Source organism: Pseudonaja textilis, chromosome 2, assembly GCF_049901715.1.
Source record: "Pseudonaja textilis isolate UNSWEBS1 chromosome 2, rPseTex1.2, whole genome shotgun sequence".
NCBI classification, from domain to species: domain Eukaryota; kingdom Metazoa; phylum Chordata; class Lepidosauria; order Squamata; family Elapidae; genus Pseudonaja; species Pseudonaja textilis.
In genome coordinates this window covers 2,785,923-2,801,955 of record NC_141991.1, presented here as the reverse complement: position 1 = coordinate 2,801,955, position 16,033 = coordinate 2,785,923, and the positions used below count along the sequence as shown (strand labels likewise).

Below are 16,033 nucleotides of genomic sequence, written 5' to 3'. Positions count from 1 at the left end.
CAATAACCATCTAACTATATCTCTGCGGGGGCGGGGGCAGGTTTCCTGTAAGAAGAGGATGTCAAATTGGGATATGTGGTCAAAAAAGAGTTAGTCTTTTGATGGGAAAGTCCAACCCGCTATGTTCCAGGTAATAATGGAGAGGGGGTCATCTTTTGCTGCTCATTAGGAGTTGGTCCAATAATCTTACATAATGTACATAATGTACAATAATGTACATATTCATGCAATCCCTTGCTGTCTGGGGGAGATGGCTCAATTATTGGGGAGACCAGATCTATAAGTGGCTCAGCAGTGTCCACTGTGACCAACGAGGATTTCTTTAAATTTTCTAACTTGAGTAATATGTTGTCTTGTTCTTTTCTTGGGAAAGCGCTAAAAGCATTAATGAGGCCAGTTTCTGTGCTGTTAACTACATTTTCACCGACCAAGGTTGGCTGACTCCCACTTTCTTTCACTCTCTTTCCCAAGGTTGAGAATACAGAAGAGACAGCAGCCATGAAAGCTCCCATGTTAACAATTAAATGTTTAACCTTTTCCTCACAGAAAACTCTGATGGGAAAGATTTGAAAGGAGGCTAAAATGTGCCTTCATTTTAAATAGCATCAGTGGTATGGTTGGCTGCTTGAAAGACAGGAGTATCCGCTTCCAAATTGGGACCTCAGGAAGCCATTCGACAGCACGAAGATCAATCTACCCCCGATGGCAGTGAAGAAGCTGGCTTAGGGAATTTAGTATAAAACTCTTAGTATTCCAGCATCCATAATTAAGTTTGTTCATACGGATTCTAAAAGCAATCTGTTGTGTTTGCAATGAGTGATATGATTGTAGGCTTCCCATGAAACTTCTCTATTAATATCTCTACCTCTTGTTGCCTTGTCTGGAGAAGGTCTGTTTTTCTGAGATGGCTGCCACTTTTTAACAGGTTTTTTAACTCTTTCCCTGGGTCTTTGCTCTTTTTCTTCTTCCTTATCCCGAGTACGGGATTTACCCAGGTCTGTTCTAAGAACTTTGTTGGGGGTGTCTGTTATATGTGGCAATAATATCTCTATCTATATTTTATTGCAAGTTACATCTGAGAAAAATATAGAACAGAAGGGACTCCATCTTTGTTTGAGATGTGACCTTCTGTCTAGAATGATTACTGGACAATTATATAACTATCTGATAAACAAATTATGTTTTGTAACTTGTTATTTTCTAAAAGCGAAATGTCATGTTCCTTGGCTGGAGTGGGGGTTTGTATATCTTGGCTTAAAGATTAACATAAGAGATACTAGGGTCATTCTGACCTGAACGGAAACCCATTAATGATCCATTGTGCTTGGAAGCCATGAGAACAACATAACAGGAAGAAGCCATGAGAACAAGGGTAGTTTCCAAAGAAAAGGAAACAGGTGTTAATATGGGTGTGGCATAGGGAGATATTTAGTTGGATAGACTGTGAACCCAGGAAAGAGGCAGACACAGTATATTTGAACTTGTATATAAACCCCAGGCTTCCTAGGGAAAATGTCTTTGGCCATGAGCAGAATTCCATTTGGAAAAGCTTAATAATAAAGCTCGTCACAATCTCAAACTGTGTTTTGGGATTATTTTCACAGTGTCTGTAGTCCAATGCTGTGCTTGCAGAGATATCTTTTCTTAGTGTCTCTACATCATGTTGGATGGTTATTAGTTGTTCAAATATTGTGACAACCGTTTGCGGTATGAGAAGACATTGCTTTGCCATAAACTCTGTGGTATTCTCCCACGGTAACCTCCCCTGACTCTGAGTTAGCTTGTTGTTAACCTTTTTAGTCTTCATCCATATCAGCTGTAGCTGGTCTAGTTGTTTGTGAAAAAATATGGCTGTCATTTTGCTCCTACCCCACTAGGTCAGGAGAGTCTGGCATCTGTTGTTTTGTCAGATCTCTTTGTAGGTCCCGTTCTAACTTCTCAAGATTGATGGAAATGGAGGGGGGTTAGTTTTATTTACAGAACTCTTGCCAGCAAAGCGCTCCTCAATTCTTGGTTGTTTTGCAGTCTTCACTGGTGGGAGAAATCCTGGGCTGGTGCCATGGCGCTTCTTCCTTTTCCCAGGCCTTATTAGTCCCCAGCAAAACAAAAAAAATTGTCTGTATTGTGGTCTACGCTGTTATCTTTCCCAAAAAATATTATTTAAATAAAAGGATCCAGCGGGAATACTAAAAGTTGATAAAATAAAATAAAATCAAGAGGAGCTCCGGCAGCAGCCCGCTTCCTGAAACAAATAAAAAGGGCATTGGTATTTACCTGATATGCCCGTTCTCTGTGAGCTGAAGAGCTGTGAGCTGAAAAGCATCCAGAAGTGGCATTATTTCTCCTTTATCTTGCTGGCGTTGGATAAGCCGGCTAGTCCTTAAACAGGAATTTTTTTCTTTTTGGAATTGCTTTTGGATCATTACATTGGAGTGAAGCCACAAGTGCCATTTCAAACAGCGAGACAAATAAAACAATATAAATTGTAAAGATACTAGCAACACGGTTCTAGTCATAAGTGGGAAGAGATAGGTACTAGGAAGGATGAGTAGAATAATAGTAATACAGCCTTAGTAAATAATTTGACAGTATTGCGGGGATTAGCTGTTTAGCAGAGTGATGGCATTCGGGAAAAAAACTGTCCTTGTGTCTACTTGTTCTGGGTATGCAGTGCCCTATAGCAGTGGTCCCCAACCTTTTTTGTACCAGCGACCAGTTTCACGCAGAAACACTTTTTCAAGGACTGGGTAGGGGGAGTGGAGTCCGAGTTTGGTGGTTTGCTTGCAGACGTTTCATTACCTGACTAGGTAATATCTGATGCTGTTACCTAGTCGGGTAATAAAATGTCCTCCAGCAAACCACCAAGTTCAGGGAGCGCCAAGGCCTCCTCATTGCAACCCTGAGCGACAGATATTCTCTTCTACTGGGACATTTAAAACGGAGTTTTTCAGCTGCAGATTCAGGAACTGCGCCTGGCTGAGGAGCGCCTTCAAAACTGAGCGCTGGGCAACGGCAACCCACGGCTGTCTCCGGGGCTCAGGACAAGTCCCTGCAGGACGGCTGAGAAGGCCCGCCTCTCGGCCCTGCCTTCCTCAGCCTCATCCCTCAGCTGTCTCCCTCCCTTTAATAACTATTCGCCTCTTTTTCTCAGCCGAAGCTGCTCCGAAACAACCAGAAACGAAGGCAGGCAGGCAGAACGAAGCACTGGATTGAACACGGGCGGCGGGGTGGGGGTGAATGGGCGCTTCGGAGGAGCTGTGCCAACAGGAAAAGCCACCCTGCCGGCTTCTTTGAAGCAGTTTCTTCCTGGGCTGGTGGAAGAGTGAGAGAGCGACTGAGAGAGGAATGAGGCAGGAGGAAACCGAAGCCACTGAGCCGGAGAGCAGGACAGGCTTCGGTTGCTTCCTCCCTCCCCTTCTTTCCTTTGTGTTCTTGATCCTTGATCCCAGCAGCATTCACCGAAGGCGAAGAAAGCCGCCATTTTTATTTTATTTTTATTTTCTTTGCGGCCTGGTACAAAATGATCCACGGACTGGTACCGGTCTGGGGCCCGGTGGTTGGGGACCCCTGCCCTATAGCATCGTTTGAGGGTAGAAGTTGAAAAAATTTATTTCCAGGATGTGAGAGGTCTGTACATATTTTCACAGCCCTCTTTTTCACTTGTGCAGTATCCTCAGTGGAAGGCAAGTTGGTAGCAATTATTTTTTCTGCAGTTCTAATTATCCATTGAAGTCTGTGTCTATCTTGTTTGGTTGCATAGCTAAACAAGACGGTTATTGAGGTACAGATGACAGACTGAATAATTCCTCTGTAGAAATGAATCAGCAAGCTCCTTGGGCAGTTGGAGCTTTCTGAGTTGCTGCAGGAAGAACATTCTTTGTTGTGCTTTTTATGACATTTCTGGTGTTAGGTGTCCATTTTAAGTCTTGAGATATGATAGAACCTAGAAACTTCAGGGTCTCTACTGTTGTTACTGTGTTTTCTAGTATTGTAGGAGGTGGTTATATAGGAGGGTTTCTCTTAAAACCTACCACCAATTCTACAGTTTTGAGTGTATTTAATTCAAGATTGTTCTGGTTGCACCACAAGGCTAAATACATAAATACAGTTATGTGAAGAAATAATACAGTTATTGTATATATAACATAAATTATATATAATTTTATATATAGGGTAAAATACAGTTATGTGAAGAAACTACACCCTGGAGCTATATCTTATGTATCACAACATAGTAAAAATAATCTCATCATTAGCAGTTTAAAAATAAGTAAATATAACATCAGATGAGCAATGATGATATACTATACCCATATTAATTTTTTTACAAAAACAAAGCCAAAACAGAGATGTGAAAAACTAAAAACACTCTTACTTCTTCCATAGGTATGAGAAGGCAACGTAGCAACCAGTGCTGTTGATCAAATGCCAATTGATGATCAATTGATCATTATCAAGTGTGACTATATCTATAAAAGCCAAAATTGTAGGAGTTTCCTGGTCTCCAGCACTGAGGTGTGAATTAGATGCCAAAGAGTAAAGACATCAGCAGGGATCTTAGAGAAGCAATTGTTGCTGCCCATCAATCTGGGAAGGGTTTAAAGACTTTTTCCAAACAATTTAAATTCCATCATTCTATGTTCCACATTCACAAGTGGAAAACATTCAAGACACTTGCTGATCTTCTCAGGAGTGGAAGTCCAAGCAAATTCACCGAAGGTTCAGAATGCACAATGCTCAGAGAAATTACAAAAAATCCAAGCATTACATAATACAATAATAGAATTCTTTATTGGCCAAATGTGATTGAACACACAAGGAATTTATCTTGATGCAAATGCTCTCAGTGTACATAATAGAAAAGATACATTTCAGGCTCTACATCTCATGCCTCAATTAGCGTATTAACTGTTAAAGTTCATGACAGTAAAATTAGAAAAAGACTGGACAAGTATGATTCGTTTGGAAGGGTTGCCTGGAGAAAGCCTGATTTCTAAAAAGGACATGGCAGCAACACTTTGATTTGCACATTTGCATCTGAACTAATCACAAGACTTCTGAAACACTGTCCTTTGGATGAGACCAAAGTGCAGGTGTTTGGCCATAAAGCAGAGTGCCATTTTGATGAAAGCAAAGCAAAACAAAACAAAAGATATCAACACAAAGATCTCACACCAACCATCAAGCACAATAATGAAGGCCCTTGTTTTGCAGCCACAGGACTGGCCACTTTGCAGTCATTGAGTCGTTTATGAATTCCCCTCTATTCTAAAGTATTCAGAATCAGAATAGTCCTGGAAGAGACCTTGAGGGTCTAGTAGTCCATCCCTCTGCTCAAACAGGAGATCCTATACCATTTTAGACAAGTGTCTTCTTCAAAATGTCCAGTGATGAGAAACACCCACAAGGTCTGAAGGCCAGCTGTTTTACAGGTTAATGTCCTCACTGTTAGGATGGTGAGTGAGGACTAACTATACAACTGAACACCCCAAATATCTTCTAGTCCAATCCTTACTCAGGGATTCAATCATTCCTGATTAATTGCTGTCCCATCTCCTCTTGAAACCCTTCAGTGATGAAGAACTCACAGCTTTTGGGGGCAAGTTCTTCCCAAGGAATTAAGCTTAATTTGAAGGAGGATTTTTAAAATCTTCCCACCAGCAGAAAATTGCGGCCACCACTGTTAAAGCATGGAGCACCAGTGGACTCAAAATCTGGGGAGGGAAGAAACATGTAGCAGCAGCTGATATGCTTCAGCCTAGTTGCTTCTCCGCTTCCACATCCCAGAGGAAACACAAGAGCCCTACTTGCTCCCAGCCTCTCCTCCCACCTGACCTCAACTCACCTTCCAGCTGCTGCTTGGACCCTGGGAAGAGCAGAAAACCCACTCTGCACACCACCTTCCTCCCAGGAGTGATCCGGAAGAAAAAGCTCCTCTCCTCCCATCCATTCTAGCAGTGCAGTACTCGATGGTTTTAACTCCTTTATGCTCAACCACAGAAGCCTTCTAAGGGATTTCTAGTCACTGACAAAAATACAGGCTTGAGTGTCTCTAACATATTTATAAGATGTTTCACTGATTAAATTGCTACCAGGTCATTTTCCAGTCCTAGCAATCTATCTTTGCAACTGATCCATGTACAATAGTGAAATGTGACACTAAAGTAGGTTGTGAAGATTAGCTATGAGCTGAGCCCTCAATGTTTATGAAGTTCTTAGAGAATTTCATAGAGTTGGAAGAGACCAACTCCCCAAGCAGAAGACCCTATTCTGTCCAATCTCCTCTTCAAAAACCCCACTGATGGAGCACCCACAACTTCTAGAGGCAAAGCATTTCCACTGATTGTTCTCACTGAAAGGAAAATTCTACCTGATGCTAGGTTGGATGCCTTTTTGATAAGTCTCCCTCTGTTACTCTTTGTGCTCCTCTGAGGGGCATTGGTCCATCTCCTTTTTTTTCTGTTTCAGCCCCTCAAATATTGAAAGACTGCTATGATGTAACCCCAATCCTTCTCTGGGTTAGACTAGACCAGGGCTCTGCAGCCTTAAACACTCTGAGCCATTTGGTTGGGTTTCCCACAGGGAGGGAGAGAAGGAGGGGGAGAGGGAGAAAGATTAAAAATAATGGGGGCTTTGGGCTACCAGATTGGGAGCTTTATTATCAAGCAGCTGTATTAACATGGGTGAGGGAATGGATAAGACTTAGACACATTACCTTGGAGAAGTGTTAGGATATTAAATTTAGTAGCTGGAACAGTACAATTGTACAATGGGCAAGAACAGGCAGCTCTAAGTTGATTGGTTGGAGAGTGCTGGATCCTGCATGAGGCAATCTATGCTATGATTGGTTGCTGTGGGTGTAAAGGGGGAGTTTCCCATTTTTCCCGCTTTTTTTCTTCTCTCTGCTCTGTATCCTATTTGGATTTACCTCAGGATGTTTCTGTGTTCCTGACCATCTTGTTTGCTGTAAATATGTTAAATGTATCCATTTATACAAAACTACAATTTTACCTCAGTTTCTCTGATTTCATTTGGAAATTTTCTGCATTTGGAAATTTTCTGATTTCACTTGGAAATTAATTCCCTGATGGATTACTGTCCCCATTACACCCAGAAAATAAATCCATTTGCGATGGATGTCATTTCCTGGAAACATTGGGGGGGGCGGGAATTGTTGTTGTATCCAGCTGACGAATTAGCCAGAAAGATGTAAAGGATCCTGGTGAGAAAAAAACATTTCTGCTCTGGGTGGTCCCTGTCCTCTGGGACTCATGGAGGAGTTTGGGATTATGAGCACACACAAATGAATGGTTTTGTGAGCCTGAGCTGTTCCCAAGAAGCTCCCATGGGGATCACAGTCGATTCTTAAAAGACCCCTCAACATGGTTTGGAAACTAGTTTCGTTCGGAGAAGCCTGAAACGGATGTGGCTCCTCTTACAGATTTGGGGTTAGCAGACTCGATGCATGATGAACTGGGCTTTCTTAAGAAGACTGGAGAATGGACCTATCATATCTAACTGGAAAACCATTTGGAAAATGGACGACCAAGAGCTTTTAGGATTTGGGCGAATAAGACACAACTGTTGTCTTATTGTGCTCAACTTAAAATTTTAAGAAAAAGTTTTATTAATAAGATTCAAGCAAAGATATATTGTCCCGGACAAATCAGAGACAATGATTCTGGTGATTTCTTGTAAATAAATCTCGTAAACTTTATACAAATTAAATGGAATATTAGATTATTAACAAAGTACTTTGATGTTTAACTTGATTGTTGTTTCACCTGTTAATTACAATGCCTTTATAGATCATAGATAAATGGCTGTCCAGTCTCCCCTTAAAATACCCCATTGATGGAGCACCCCACAACTTCTACAGGCAAAGCATTTTCACTGATTGTTCTCACTGAAAGGAAATTTCTCCTTGATTCTAAGTTGCATGTCTTTTTATTTGTTTATTTATTATTGCTGCCTATTCGCCCATGGTGACTTGAGGTGGCTTACACAATGTAAAACCATATTTAAAACAAAAAATAAAAACAAACAAAAAGAATCAAATAAATTAGTAAAGTACAAGAGAACAAGATTTGGAAAAAATTTAAAAATTAAAAATCATCCCGCAACTCCCACCCTATGCCCTGACAACAGATCACACTAGCCATTTGATGGGCTCCATCCCGCTCTGAGTCCCACCAGTGTATCTCCCTCAGGGATGGGACCGGCAACATTCCCTGCCTCCCCACTCTAATGGGTCAGGTAGATGTGATCGGCAAGGGGTGTTCCCTCAGATAGCATGGTCCCAAGCTATGAAGGACTTTAAAGGTGACAGCCAGCACCTTGAATTGCACCTGGAAGCAAATCGGCAACCAATACAGCTCCTGCAGGAAAGGTGACACATGTGCACACGGAGGTCTACACAAAACCATGCGGGCCAATGCATTTTGCACCAATTGGAGCTTTCAGATGCTCTTCAAGGGCAGCTCCATGAAGAGCATGTTGCAATAATCAAGATGGGAAGTGACCAGGACATGAGCGACTGTGAGTAGGGACCTCTGGTCAAGGAAACAGCGTAACTGGTACACAACATGCAGTTGCGCAAAGGCCCTCCTGGCCATGACTGCCATTGCTCTTTGGGCAGGAGTCATGAATCCAGGAAAACCCCTAGATTATGCACAGGGTCTGTTTGGGGGAGTGCCACACCATCCAAGACTAAAAGTGGCAATTCTGCCTGAGCCAACGAACTCCAAACCCAGAGCCACTCGGTCTTGCAAGGGTTTAGTTTCAAGCCATTGCTTCCCATCCAGCCCCTAACAGCCTCCAGGCACTGCGAGAGGGAGGACACAGCAACACTTAACTCACCATGGGCCGAGACATACAGCTGAATATGATCAGCATATTGGTGACAACTCAGTCCCTGGTGATGGATGATCTCACCCAGCGGCTTCATATAAATGTTAAACAGGAACAGAGAGAGTACCGAGCCCTGCGGAATCCCATAAAGCAGTGGGGGAGGGCTGCATCTCTCCCCTCCTTTCAACAATGACTGAGAGCGGCTGCAGAGGAAGGAAGTGAAACAAGACAGCACAAGGCTCCCACTCCCATCCCCCGAAGCCGCTCCAGGAGAATCCCATGGTCAATGGTATCTAAATCTGCTGAGAGGTCAAGTAGAGCAAAGATGGATGCACTACCTCCATCCTGCTCCTGCCAGAGATCATCCAAAGGTGTAACCAATTCCATTTCTGTCCCAAATCCAGGCCTGAATCCTCTCGGGTAGGGGTCGAGATAATCCGTTTCATCTAGAAACCTCTGGAGCTGCTGTGCGACCACCTTCTCAACAACCTCCCCAAAAAGGGAAGATTGGAGACAGATTGGAAATTATCCAACCGGGTGGAGTCTAGCAATGGTTTCTTAAGAAGAGGGTGGACCTTAAAGTGCTGGGGCAGCGTCCCCTCCTGTAGAGAACATTAATCACCATTAGAGTCCACCCGCCTCTCGCCTCCTGGGAAGCTTTCACAAGCCAGGAGGGACATGGGTCTAAAATAAAGGTGCTTCTCTGATAACAACAGCCAAACCTCCTCCCCGGCCCTGAGGTCTAGAGTAGTGCCATACTTGATAACCTTTTGATAAGTCTCCCTCTGTTACTCTTTGTGCTGCTCTGAGAGGCATTGGACAATAGGTTCCCCCCCCCCCTTTTCTTGTTACAGTCCCTCAAATGATATCACCTCAGACCTTCTCTGTGTTAGACTAGATCAGGCATGTCCAAAGTCCGGTCCGAGGGCCAATTGCCACCCGTTTTCAAATTTCAAGCGGCCCGCAGCCTCTTCTCCCTGCCGGCTCAGCCTGTCATTCATCCCTGCCAGCCTGTGTTTTACTCATTTAATGTTAATGGTTCAAAAATGTCAGGCTGAATGGTCGGCCTCCACACATTTTCAACTCACCAAATCTGGCCCTCCTTGAAAAAAGTTTGGATACCCCTGGATTAGATATATCCAGTTCCTGGAATAGTTCATTGTAGAACTACTCTGGAGTACAAATACAGAAATTACAAGGAAGGGTATGTTTAAGTCAAAAGAAGAAAATAGAACAATTGTTAAAATTATATGGAGTGTTGTGAAAGTATACAAACTTCCATGACACCAGATTATCAAACCATCAAAAATTGAACAATTCATAATCTGGAACTCTTCTCAGGTGTCCTAGGAGGTCTGTTATGCAGTATTTTTCACATATTGTGGCCATATATTACCAATTCAGTTAACATTTTAAACCATTGCACATTACAACCTATACAACAACACTGATTGGGAATTAAAAGGATATTGTGTTACTGAAAGGGAGCCATGGATTTTTAGGATTGCATGTACAACTACCAAGTGCATTGGAATTGACATGCTTTGTAGACAGTATTTGGGCTGATGATGTATAAGATAGAAAGTCAATGTCAGGATTTGTTATGTTAGCAAATACGCTAACTAGTTGGAAATCTAGAAAACAGACTTCAGATGCCACAGCTTTCCACAGCTGCAGTACAATTCATAGCATTATCAGAATTGTGTCCAGAGATGATATGGGATGTGTGTGTGTGTGTGTGTGTGTAATGGTTTGTTAGTAACGGATCTGAATATTGAAGTGAAAGGAATTATACCAATATTTGAAGATAACACATGTATACAGATGGCAACAGGTGTGAGTACAAATCAAAAAGAAGAATGTTGACATAAAATAATGTAATGTCAGGGAAGCAGGGAAAGAAAATGTAATAAGTCATAATTCATTGTCCAACAGACAATAAATTATGACTTATTACATTTTCTTTCGCTACTTCCCTGACATTACATTATTTTATGTCAACAGATTTTATGTCCACCAGATAATAAATTGACAAAACCATTAAGTATACAAAAAACACAAAGATCTTGTGAAATAATTTGTTTTCAATGCTGTCCAGCTATAAATTGGGGGAGTGTTAGCGCATTAAATTTAGCTGGAACAGAAAAATTGTAGAATGGGCAAGAACAGGCAGCTCTATGTTGATTGGTTGGAGAGTGCTGGCTCCTGCATGAGGCAATCTATGCTATGATTGGTTGCTGTAGGTGTAAAGAGGGATTTTCCCTGCTTTTTTTCCCTTCTCTGTGCTCTGTACCCTATTTTGAAGGCTGAAGTGGATGTGGGTTCTACAGATTTGGAGTTAATAGACTCGATACATGATGAACTGGACTTTCTTAGGACTGGAAATGGACTTATCATAACTAACTGGAAAAAAATTTGGAAAACGGATCGACCAAGAAGTTTTATGATTTTGGGAAATAAGACACAACTGTTCTCTTAATTGCTCTGAACTAAAATCTTAAGAAAAAGTTTTAGTAATAAGAATCAAAGAAAGATATTTCATCCTGGACAAATCAGAGACAAATGATTCTGGTGATTTATGGTAAATAAATCTTGTAAACTACTTCTAAGGTGGCTGGGGAATTCTGGGGCTCAAAATATGGAGGACACCAAGGTAGAAGACGGAAATTCCATGTGTGGGAATTCCATAACCAATATACAAAAGATACCACGCAAAAGACTTTTTCAGGAATTCCACTACTTCTGCAAAAATCAAATTGCTGCTGATAACGAGAAACTGGTAATTAGCCCTTTTCCCTTTTTCTCCACTTACAAGTCTAATTCTGAGGTATGTTTTAACCTAAATTCCTAATGAGAGATGAGAAATGAAATTAAAGCCTTTTATAAACTCATCAACTTTTCCCTTAGTTGGATTTCCATGTGGGCAATAAGGAACTATTTATGCCAGTAGCATCATCCACAGACAGATTAGTCTCTATGAGTCCTCCAGTATATCGCCAGGTTTGAATTCTGACTGAAATATACAATCAGGTTGCTCAAAAGGTTTCTCTCCTGTGTGAGTCCTCTGGTGTTTCACAGGGTCAGAATTCCCATTGAAACTTTCCCATATTCCACACATGCAAACGGTTTCTCTCCTGGGTCAATCTTCTGATGATTCAGTAGTCAGGAATTCCGTCTGAAACTGTTCCCATAAATCAGAATATTAAAAGGGTTTTGCTCCTTTGTGAGTTCTCTGGTGTTTCACCAGGCAGCAATTCTGACTGAAACTTTTCCTGCAAATAGGACATTCAAAGGGTTTCTCTCCTGTGTGAGTCCTCTGGTGTTTCACCAGGCTGCAATTCTGACTGAAACTTTTTCCGCAAACAGTACATTCAAAGGGTTTCTCTCCTGTGTGAGTCCTCTGGTGTTTCATCAGGTTGGAATTCTGACTGAAACTTTTTCCACAAACAGTACATTCAAAGGGTTTCTCTCCTGTGTGAGTCCTCTGGTGTTTCACCAGGCTGGAATTCTGACTGAAACTTTTCCCACAAACAGGACATTCAAAGGGTTTCTCTCCTGTGTGAGTCCTCTGGTGTTTCATAAGGTTGGAATTCTGACTGAAACGTTTCCCGCAAACACAACATTCAAAGGGCTTCTCTCCTGTGTGAGTCCTCTGGTGTTCCACCAGATAAGAATTCTGACTGAAACTTTTCCCACAAAGAGGACATTCAAAGGGTTTTTCTCTTGTGTGAGTCCTCTGATGGCTCACTAGGTGAGAATTCTGCCTGAAACTTTTCCCACAAAGAGGACATTCAAAAGGTTTCTCTCCTGTGTGAGTCCTCTGATGATTCAGCAGACTGGAATTCTGCCTGAAACCTTTCCCACAGTCAGTACATTCATAGGGCTTTTTTCCTGGGTGAGTCCTCAGATGTGTTACCAGGTTGGAATTCTGGCTGAAACCTTTCCCACATACAGGACATTCAAAAGGTTTCTCTCCTGTGTGAGTCCTCTGGTGTATCACCAAGTCATAATTCTGTCTGAAACTTTTCCCACAAAGAGGACATTCAAAGGGTTTTTCTCCAGTGTGAATCCTCTGATGTGTTACCAGGTTGGAATTCTGGCTGAAACCTTTCCCACATAGAGGACATTCAAAGGGTTTCTCTCCTGTGTGAGTCCTCTGGTGTTCTGCCAGATGAGAATTCTGACTGAAACTTTTCCCACAAAGAGGACATTCAAAGGGTTTTTCTCTTGTGTGAGTCCTCTGATGGCTCACTAGGTGAGAATTCTGCCTGAAACTTTTCCCACAAAGAGGACATTCAAAAGTTTTCCCTCCTGTATGAGTCCTCTGGTGTTTTGCCAGGTGAGAATTCTGCCTGAAACTTTTTCCACAAACAGAACATTCAAAAGGTTTCCCTCCTGTGTGAGTCCTCTGGTGTTCTGCCAGATGAGAATTCTGACTGAAACTTTTCCCACAAAGATGACATTCAAAGGGTTTCTCGCCTGTGTGAGTTATCTGATGTCTTACCAGTTGAGAATTGTAATTGAAACTTTTTCCACAATCAGGACATTCAAAGTGTTTCTCTCCTGTGTGAGTCCTCTGGTGTTTCACGAGGTCAGAATTCTGACTGAAACTTTTCCCACAAAGATGACATTCAAAGGGTTTCTCTCCTGTGTGAGTTCTCTGATGTCTTACCAGTTCGGAATTATAACTGAAACTTTTCCCACAATCAGGACATTCAAAGGGTTTCTCTCCTGTGTGAGTCCTCTGATGGTTCACCAGGTTGGAATTCTTACTGAAACCTTTCCCACAATCAGGACATTCAAAGGGTTTCTTTCCTGTGTGAGTCCTCAGGTGTCTCACGAGGTGGGAATATCCAATGAAATATTTCTGACAATCTGGACAGTCATATGGCTTCTTCCTGCTGTGAGTCCTCAGATGTATCACCAAGTTGCCATTTTTCTTAAAGGATTTACCACATTGGAAGCACTTGTAGGGCATCTCTTCTCAGTGGGTTCTTCTACGAACTGAAAGGATCTGTTCTAACAAAAGCTTTTGCAACATTCAGATTATATATGCTTTTCTCCAGAGTGGATTCTTCCCTGCTTAAACACTTGCAATTTGACATCTGCTTTTTCCGTAATAGGCACAACTATTGAGCTCTTCCACCACTGATATTCTTGAGAAGGTCAAAAATATATGTGATCCCTTGTTTAGTGGTGCTTTGATTTAAGCCCTTTTCATCCTCACAGACAACACCTGTATTACCATCTGCCCATCCAATTAACCTTTTCCTCCCCACTCACTTCCAGATATTTTCCTCTTTTTCTGAATGGAAAAATAATCTCCCTTGCCTTTTTTCTGCAGTGTCCTTGAGTTCCACATATTCTACTTTTTCTAGCTCAAAATCTCTCATTGATTTTCTTTCCTTTGTCTCTCAACTGCTGTGGAAGGAGAAGAAATGGGTAGTTTTTTCTGATGGAAATGGAGAATATTTTTATTACTGCCTCAATCAGTTTTGCTTTTCAATATTGCTTGTTATTCTGAGTTGTCCAATGTGGTCTTCTGGTATCATCTTTGTCTGTAAGATTCAAATGAAAATGTAGCTTTTATTGTTTATAAAAGGGTTGCAGAAGATGTGAAAAATTGTACATTACAATGAAAAAGCAAACATGCCAATATGCTAGAATAACCTCTAACATCAATTCAGATATTCAGTTCCAATATCCATTCAATTATTAAATTCATTTGTTGACATAGGTCAGTCACAAATTCTCAGCCCTGCAAAGGGTTATCATCAAATATATATGGTAGATAGATAGAATTCTTTATTGGCCAATGTGATTGGATACACAAGGTATTTGTCTTTGGTGCATATGCTCTCAGTGTATATAAAGAAAAATGAAAATACATTCGTCAAGAATCATAAGATACAATACTTACTGGTAGTCATAGGTTACTAATAAGCAATCAAATCATAGGAGGAAACAAAAGAAGAAAAATACATGTTTATTACAGTCTTAGACCAGCAATAGACATCACTATTTATAATATATATAAAAAATAGTACTGACATGTTATAATATGTTAATAGTGGATAATAACATCCCTGTTAAGAAAATACATATTCTCAAACAGTTAGGGTCACCCCCTGATTTATATGAGCGGAGAGCCAGTAAGTGTGTGTCATTTCCCAAAGATTGTTCTATCACCAAAAATCGGCACAAATTGACAGCTATAGTTCTGTAACCAATTAATTTTCTTTCTTTCTTTCTTTCTTTCTTTCTTTCTTTCTTTCTTTCTTTCTTTCTTTCTTCTTTCTCTTTCTTTCTGTCCCTTTCTTCCATCCCCCTTTCGTCCTTTCACTTCCTTTTTCTTTCTTTCTTGTTTCTTTCCTTTCTTGTCTCTTCCTTCTCTCTCTCCCTCTCTTTCCCTGTCTCTTTCTCTCTCGGTCCTTTCTCTTCCTCCTTCCTTCTCCCCTTCTAAAGCTAGGAGACCCACCTGAAACACACACACACACATTTCCATCATTGCTCGTTAACTTACGTTCTTCCCGGCCAGTCTCCTAGAGTCCCAGGGACGATTATCCGTTTGCACCCGGTCCTGCATTGCCCAGCAGGCAAGGCTTCCGCGTCCAACAAAGGGGCCGGGACATCCTCCCCTCCCTCAAGCTCCCACCCCGCTGGCCTCTCAACTGCCTGCAAAATGCAAACTTACCTTTGTCCCGTGGCTGGTGCCAGAGGAAAAAGTGAGCCAGCCAGGGCTGAGCCGTCGCCACTCAGCTGTCCTCCAGCCCGGATGCGCCACAGCTGCTGGAGCTCGCAGCTGCCCGGGGTGTGTGTGCAGCACACATCTACCCGCATTTGCCCCTCTGCCTGCGACCCCTCCCTCACCCGGCCGAGGATTTTAGCCGAGTGCAGGCCACCTAGGAAGACCTGTTCTCACGAGGCTTGACTTGCACCATTCTCACAGAACGCGGCCCGCGTTCAGCCAAAGCGCACAGGCCGGCGGGTGAAGGGGCGAGGCAGGCGCCATAGCATTGTGCTCCCTGGTCGCCCCCTCCCCTCCCCGCCCCTAGTAGGCAAGGCCAAGCAGCTGCGGAAAATCCAGCCCTGCTTGCCTTCCTCTCTGCCACCAGCTTGCCTGGGAAACTGGAGGCTGGGGACGGTTGTGGGGGAACCTTGCTGGGCCGTGAAAGCCGCATGG

At 42.3% G+C, this 16,033-nt stretch overlaps 1 protein-coding gene across 1 annotated transcript in view; it reads right to left on the bottom strand.

Annotated features, from left to right (window-relative positions):
• LOC113454978 (uncharacterized) overlaps positions 1–16,033 on the bottom strand; it is a 56,773-nt gene that overhangs the window by 22,705 nt on the left and 18,035 nt on the right. The window contains 1 exon segment of the mRNA XM_087922988.1: positions 12,054–14,408. Within this exon segment, the coding sequence (XP_087779114.1) occupies positions 12,054–13,828 (1,775 nt within the window). The 5' untranslated portion in view covers positions 13,829–14,408.